Genomic DNA, 8433 nt, shown 5'->3' with positions numbered 1-8433 from the left:
GCGGGTGGTGCCAGGTATCGTGTACCTGGGTCACATCCCGCCGCGCTTCCGACCCCTACATGTACGCAACCTGCTCAGCGCCTACGGTGAGGTCGGACGCGTGTTCTTTCAGGCCGAGGGTAAGTGTGCGTCCCCCAGCGCGAAGGAAGGAGGATGGCGCGCCTCCTGCGGCCTGGGCTATGTAGGGTTGCGGCGAGAGTGCAGGCTTTGGAGCGGGCTGGCTCTCTTCTTTGACTGGGTGAATAGATAGTGCGCATGTCTCGTAGGAGGCTGTGGAGGGGCGCGGGGAATGGGGACCTCGGCGGGGTGGGTGACCGTACTCGCCGCCTTTCTGAACCTTTGCGATATATTAAATGAACACAACCAGTATACAGTCTAAGGGGTATTTCTTTTAACCAGAAAATCAGCAATGTTATTTTTAATACAGATGTGGCTGGAGTGTTTAATTCAGTAGGGCAGTGATTCCAGTTAAATAAAATGAAAAACTTTTTATTTCGCCAAATATAAAATTATTAAATTGATGTCTTAAAATATAACATGGTGAAAGCTTTAAATTATACCCCCATTTACCACATATGATTTACTAGTCACATGTTCCACCATTTTGGCAGAAGGATGACATTTTTAACAGTTTATAAACCTAAAATAGCAAAGATTGTATACATCTCCGTATATACTTTTCTTTACGTACAAAACACTTTTATTTATGAACTATTTATTTATGAGAGTAAAACAGTAAATTCGGGTGCATTGTATATACTAAGAGCAGCACAAATTTGTCAACAGTTAAATTTAATGTGGAAGCAGATGTATTAAAAATGTAGAAATGTAGTAAATGTATATACAGAATGCTGAGATTGTATTAACAAACTGTAGGTACATGGTGATATACTGAACTATTTGCTTTTTAGCATAGTTGTTTTTGTTGCTACAGGCCTTTGGTTGTAAACTACTTGACTAGTTTTAAGCTCACATAGTTTCTTAAGATTTTGTATGTTTTAAATGCAAGAAATAAGTATAAAAGCACTAAATCTCCTTGTGCACTGGTACAGAAATTACAGTGGCTGGTTTCTAGTCACAAAATAATTCTTGTATTTAACCTGACTGTGCCATAGGGAAAAATAAGATTTTCAAGATTTTCTAGCTTACCCCAGAGTCAGAATCCCCTGGCCTCAGTTTCAGTGCTTCCATCTCTGCTACATACATTCCACAATACTTTTCTTCTTTGGACCATTTATTTTAATACTTTGCTGTAAGGAAGAATAAAATTTAACTCCAGCTTGAGTGCCCACCACACATCACTGTTAAAGGAACATTTCTTATTTTCTTTTTTTGAGACGGTCTCGCTATGTAGTAGTTCAGGGTAGAACTCAAACTCATTTCTATAGCCCAGGCTTGCCTCTAACTCAGGACCATCCTCCTGCCTCAGCCTCCCAAGTGCTGGGATTATAAGTAAGTTCCACCATGCCTGGCTAAAAGGACATTTCTACAAAACTGAACACATCCCTTTTGCATCATGGCACAGATCAAGAAACTTATAATTAGCACCCCATCCCATTAAGATGGTAACTAAAATTGGTGTTGGGAGCTGTGGTGGATTTTAAATAGTGTTCAGGGAGGCTGATTAAGAAGCTGATAGACAAAGGAAACCTCAGCCTGTCTAGATCAAGGACTGGGAGGTAGGATGTAAGGCAGCAGGTTTAGAGACTGGAGGTGAGTGGAGTGCTGCTTTGGCCTTGATTGTGACTTTGACTTTGGTGTACAGACAAGTTCGTGAGACGCAAGAAGAAGGCAGCAGCAGCCTCAGGAGGAAAAAAGGGATCCAAGTACAGCAAGGACTATACTGAGGGCTGGGTGGAGTTCCGGGATAAGCGCATAGCCAAGCGTGTGGCTATGAGTCTGCACAACACACCCATGGGTGCCCGCAGGCGCAGCCCCTTCCGCTATGACCTGTGGAACCTCAAGGTGAGGAGTTGGGCCTGTCTGCCACCCTTCCAGTCCTCTCCTCCTCTTCCTGGTGAGCTTTTCTTGGCCTCAGGCCTCCACCCATTTCTTCTCCCTCCTTGATCTGTCCCATTCTGAACTTTTCTTGTTTTCCTGCCCACAGTATTTGCACCGTTTTACTTGGTCCCACCTCAGCGAACACCTTGCCTTTGAGCGCCAGGTACAGAGGCAGCGCCTAAGAGCCGAGGTTGCCCAAGCCAAGCGTGAGACCGACTTCTACCTTCGGAGTGTGGAGCGAGGACAGCGCTTCCTTGCAGCTGATGGGGACCCTGCCCGCCCAGACAGTTCCTGGTCCTTTGCCCAGCGTCCTACTGAGCAGGAGCTAAGAGCCCGGAAAGCAGCACGGCCAGGAGGGCGTGAACGCGCTCGCCTGGCTACTGTGCAGGACCAGGCCCGCTCCAACCGAGGACTTCTTGCCAGGATCTTTGGAGCTCCACCACCATCACAGAACAGAGAGGGACCTTCTCTAGTTAAGGACTCCTGAGGGGCAGGAAGGCCCCTTCCATGTCCTGGCCTTGCCCCGCTTCCTGTCTATATTAGGCTGGAGTGAGACTGCTACCCAATAAGGAGCCAGATAAAAAAGTTTTGTGGACTCCTCTGTCCCTCTTTTTCAACTTCTGCAAGCACCTGGCTGAAGCACTTTATTCATACTAGTGTGATTATGACTGTTGCAGCTTTTGAAAGCCAGTCTTTTGCCCAGTGGGGACCTCTTGAAAGCCCATGACCTGGCACCATGTGTGGCCTTTATTTCCAACTAGAATGATAATGGCCTGGCATTCTTGTTCTGTTTACTGACATAGGTAAGGGTAGCAACAGCACTGTTTTTATTTAGAAAATGTTAACAAGTTGCCAGGTGTGGTGGTGTGAGCCTGTAATCCCAGCACTTGAGAGGGTGAGGCAAGAGATCACTACAAGTTCAAGGCCACCCTGAACTTTATGAGACCCTGTCTCAAAAAAGAAAAAAAAAAAAAAAAAAAGAAGAAGAGGAAGAAGATGTTATAATGGGTTGGGATTGGGTTGAGACCCTTTCTTTAAATATGTTTATGGAAAATAAAATATATTTTTTGTATTTTTTTAGTTTCAGGTATAGAGTCAGGTTAGTTTTAACTTCAAAGTGCAATACTGAGTTTTGAACCCAAGGTTGCTCTACCACTGAGCTACATCCTCAGCCATTTTATTTATTTTGAGACAGGGTCCTGCTAAGTTGCCCAGTCGGGCTTCAAACTTGTGATCTTTCTGCCTCCGCCTCCCAAGTATGTGGGATTACAGTCACCCACCACCATTCCTGGCTGATTCAACATTTATAAAGCCAGTGTGTGTAGAAATGGTGATAGTGGATATGTGCTTAGTCTTTAGGCCATTGGGATAAGGTAGATAGGCATCATTGGAGAAGCATGTGAGGGGTAAAGTGGGCCTTGGCAGTGTGAGTAGAGCTGCCTTTGTGGTCCTGGTTGGTGGGAACAGTCTCCTGGGGTGTGTTAGTCTTCATCAAGTTTTTCCAGGTCACCCCTTGAAAGTGAACTGGGAAATGACAGCATTAAGTCTGAAAGATCCTGCTGTGTTCCTACAGTTGCAAACAGTGCTTCATGGATTGAGTATTGGATTAAAAAAGGTGGGCAAAGCCTAGGAGGGAAGTTGGAAATAAACGCTGTTTGGCTATGTGTTGGTACTTAGGTCACAGGTTCACACTGGGCACACAAAACTGCCCTGCTTTCTTCAGAGTTTGGATAAATCACTAAGAAACTGAGAACTTGGATGTCAGAATAAACTAGAATCTATACATGGTCTCATAGATTAAAAGTGATCATTATCCGAGCTGTTAGTTTAGGGGAAGTGGTAGAATGTTATAATTATTTGGGTTTTGCTTGTAATTTTTTTTTAGGCAGCCTCACTATGTAGTTCAGGCTTGTCTTGAACTCACTATATAGTCCAACCTGACCTCAAACAACAATTCTGCAACACCATGCCCAGCAGTGTTAATTACTACTATTTGTTTTTGGTTTTGGGGGACAGTTCTGCTGTGTAGTTCAGGCTGGGCTTTTGCTGTGTAGCCCACACTAGCCTCAAACTTACTGCAATCTTCCTGCCTCAGCCTCCAGAGTGCTGGGATTACAGGCATGGACCAGCATGCTCAGCAAGAATTTGTCTCATTTGGATTGCTTCTTTAACTCATGATGACTTGAAATGTGCCAGGAAAATCCAGCTTCAGAATCTGACAAGTTGGCATATTAGAAATAAAAGTAGATAAAAGACAGTCTTCTTTCCCTGAGGTTGCTGACAGTTTAGAAAGTGAAAGCCAGGCATGGTGTGCACCTGTAATCCCAGGACTTGGGAGACTGAGGCAGGAGGATTGCCATGAGTTTGAGGTCAGCCTGGGCTATGTAGTGAGTTCAAGGTGAGCCTGAACTACATAAACGCTGACTCAAGGGGGAATTTTTTTTAAAATGTAAGACAATGGCTTGGTATGAATTTCCTGGATGAGTGAAGGAAAGTGTCCCATGCTGGTGTCCGCAGTGTATACTCAAAGGTCAGAACCTCAAGCTTCACTTTTTTTTTTTTTGGTACTAGGGATCGAACTCAGGACCTTACACTTGTGAGGCAGGTGGTAAAGCTTCACTTCAAATAGCTCGTCAGGAAACACTATACCAGTCAGGCTGGATGTTGCAGCTGGAGTTAGTAATGAGAAGAATGAGTAGAAGAAAATGTGTTTCCAGGAATTTTTCTCTTAGTTCCCTCTAAGCATTTTGAGACCATCATTAGCTACAGATAAGATCCACATATACTGGTTTCAAACTTAGTTCAAGAGAATGTAACATCTTAAGTGTGCCAAGGGACCTGTGTAAAGTTCAGATCATTTACAAGGGGTTACTAACTAAAACCTCAATGTCCCAAATTAAATGGAGATCTCTACCCAAGGAGTAAACGGACCTACTTCTCTCTAGGTAAACACAGCCTATTGTATTTGTACAAAAATAATGATCTTGGAGGAAGAAAATGATATTCTTTAGGGGCCGGGGATTTAGGTCAGTGGTGCTGCAGCCTGCCTCCTAAGTGTGAGGTACAGAGTTCAATCCCCAGTGCAAAAAAAAAAAAGATATCTTTAAAGGACCCAGTTAATCATATAAATGCAGACCTCACCAAAAAAGAGAACTGCTGGCCAATCTCTTGAATGAACATCCTCAATAATTGATTAAAAAATCCTCAGTAAGATACTGGCAAACAATGCAGCAAATCATCCAGAAAATTATAAAATATGACCAAGTAGGATTCAACACAGGGATGTAGGTATGGTTCAACATACACAAGTCAGTAAATGTAATACACCATATTAACAGAGCCAAGGACAAAAACATGATAATCTCAATAGATGCAGAAAAATCATCTGACAAAGCCCAATACCCATTCATGATAAAAACCGTATATAAAATTGGAACATATGGTCATCTCAACCTGATAAAAGCCATCTATGACAAACCAACATCCAAAATTACATTAAACTGACAAAAACTGAACGCTTTCACTCTAAAATCAGGAAGAAGACAAGGATGTCCCCTGTCACCACTCTTAATAGAATTCTGGAAACATTAACCACAACAATTAGACAAGAGAAATAAGTAAAAAGAATAAGGCTAAGAAAGTGAGAAGTTAAATTATCATTATTTACTAATGACATAATGCTCTATGTTAGAAGACCCCCAAAACTCCACTAAAACACTGGGAAACAACACCTTTCACAATAGCAGGCCCCCAAAACAAACTTAGGAATCAATATAACAAGGGAAGTAAAAGACCTTTACATTGAAATCTACAGTACACTGCAAAAAGAAGTTGAAGAGGATATCAGAAAAAGATATCCCTTGTTCTTGGATAGTGCGCCACCACACCCAGCTTGTTTTTTGCAGTCTTAATAGCTGTACCAGAGAGAAGCCAGGCAATCACTTTCAAGATGTGCCCTGTAGGAAAAGTAGGATGAATGTATACATGCATTCATATGTCACAATACACACACACACACACACACACACACACACACACACACACACACACACACACACACACGCTCATCTTTACTAAGAGAAATAAAGGCTGGGTCACCTTTGTCCCAGCATGGCAGAGTAGTCAGAATAGGCAGAAGCCTGTGGTGTTTTTGAGTAAAATTTTTTATATTACCTTGGCTTTTTAATCATGTAAATGTTTCATATATTTTAAAAAGTGTGAAAAAGCAAATCTTTACACTTAATAAAAACCAAATGAACTTAACTGCACAATCCAGTATTAGAAAAATGCCACCATTTAATAATCTTCAAAATAACATTATGGTTATGCTGACATGTCTGTAGTTCCAGCTATTTGAGGCAGAGGTGAGAGAATCATTTGAGCTTAGGATTTTGAGATGCAGCCTGGGTGATACAGTGAGAATGTATTGTTAAAAAAAAAAAAAAAAGGTACTCAATTAGTTTGCTTCTCCTTATAAACAATATTCGGAACAGTGTCATTGCCATTATCCTTATTGCTTCTTTTTTTTTCAGCTTTAATTGAGTTTATTGGTACATTTTAGGGATACAGTACAGTTACATTCATTGTTGGGATCTTGTACCTCCACATGACCCTTATTGCTTCTTAAACAGTTCATCTTCAGCATCTTCACGTTGATCCTATCATGGATAGGATCCAAAAGGCAGCCAAAACCCTCATTGTGTTGAAGGCTTGGTTGCTAGCTGATGGGATGTGAGGAACTAAAAGTATCATGAAGGGTCTGACTTCATCAAGTGGATTCATCTTTTGTAGTGTTCAAAGCTCAATGGGTTTATGGGGAAGTGGGGTCTAATAGGACAAGACAGGGCATGCCTTTGAAGGTAGGTTCTTGATCCCTTCTTCTCTAGCTCTTTTACAACACTCATTACTTCCTGGCTGCCATGAGATGGACAGATTTTCTCTGCTCTCTCACCAGGATGTTTATGCCTCAGAGCCAGTTGCCATAGAATGAAACCTCTGAAACCATGAGCAAAAATGAACTTTCTCCTTTAAATTATATATGTCAGGAATTGGTCACCATAATGGAAAGGTGACTGATTCCTCATAACACATTCTAACATCTTCCATAACTTTCTTGCTATCTGGCACAAAGATGTTCCACAGTCACCTTTAACATAATCTTACTGTCTTTATTAAAGAGCCCTGGACTATTATTGGGAGTTCAATTTCAAATGTTAGTGCAAGATGATTTAGTACTCCTGGTTGGTTAAATTGTTCCACTGGATAGATTTGAGGAAGTTGTGGAAAACTCCAAAGACCTTTGGCACTTTGCAACTTAAGTTGGGCTGTAGCAGTACATCCTAACCTGTGATGGACCAGTGCAGCTCTTTGGAAATCTGGTGAAGCTGTAAGCCCTCTTTTACTTAAAACCTGGCATACAATTTCAGGCAGTTCACAGACCAACTACTTCCCAGGTATGAGTTTCATATAATTTCATGTTACTTTTCCTTTGCAGAGCTGGGGGGTCAAACCAAGAGCTTCAAGCACACTCAGCAAACCTCTACCACTGAGCTACATTCCCACCCATTAATTCATATTTTGTATTGATATTAATATTTGGTTACAAAGAAGTATTTAGCACAATCCAGGCAGAGAGAGCAAGATAAGCAAAAAGCAAGTATGTACAAAATATCAAGAAAAATTACCAACCTAGGTAAGTTTATGGAACTGATTCAAGATGTTCTAAAAAGGAAAAAACTAGGCACAGTGGCTCATTTCAGGTATAATTTTTTTCCCAATCCTGGGGATGGAACTGAGTGCCTTATACATGCTAGGCAAGTGCTCTACCACTAAGCTACATCTCAGCCCTTAAGCCTAGTTTTTTTTGTTTTTGTGGTACCAGGGATCAAACTCAGGACCTTGTGCTTGTGAGGCAGGCGGCAGAACCACTAAGCCAAATCTCCAGCTCTTAAGCCTAGTTTTTGACCCATCTCCTGGTTAATTGAGGCACTGTCTTGCGCCACTCCCCAGAACCATGCTGTAGGGTGTAGTGGGGAGGGCTTATGTAAAATTTTTTTTCCTTTAGTAGTTTACATGTTTACTCTTGGATCAATGCTACTAACTTGAGAAATACTACCTGCTAAATTAGCTTAACCTAGCTCCAAACTAATCCTGACAAAGGAGATGGTATTTCACACTCTATAAACTCCTATGTAATAATAGGTGAGGACACAATACCCACCCTACATTAAAAGTTTAAAAAGGGTGATGCTTTAGACTCTTTTAAAGCTATGTAAGAAAACTTAGTTTGCATTATAAGTAATGGAAACTAATTTGTCTGAATAGGCCCTCAAGCAAAAGTAACTAAATCTACTGAACTAAGATGGATTGGCAAGAAAGGGGAGGAAAATAGCATGCAGTGTTGGAGAATGCATCCTTCACTTTGGCTGAGGT

The 8433-nt window shown here is 41.7% G+C and overlaps 1 protein-coding gene across 1 annotated transcript in view; it reads left to right on the top strand.

Moving 5' to 3' along the window:
- Positions 1-2890, top strand: part of Abt1 (activator of basal transcription 1) — a 4998-nt gene extending 2108 nt beyond the window's left edge. The window contains exons 3-5 of the mRNA XM_010623102.3: positions 1-119; positions 1766-1965; positions 2108-2890. Coding sequence (XP_010621404.1) covers positions 1-119; positions 1766-1965; positions 2108-2488 — 700 coding nt within the window. The 3' untranslated portion in view covers positions 2489-2890. The remainder of the gene's footprint in view (positions 120-1765; positions 1966-2107) is intronic.
- Positions 2891-8433: the final 5543 nt, after the last annotated feature.

The sequence above is a fragment of the Fukomys damarensis genome, unplaced genomic scaffold (assembly GCF_012274545.1).
Source record: "Fukomys damarensis isolate Sample0158 unplaced genomic scaffold, DMR_v1.0_HiC HiC_scaffold_10, whole genome shotgun sequence".
Lineage (NCBI taxonomy): Eukaryota > Metazoa > Chordata > Mammalia > Rodentia > Bathyergidae > Fukomys > Fukomys damarensis.
This window is presented reverse-complemented; position numbering and strand designations above follow the sequence as displayed.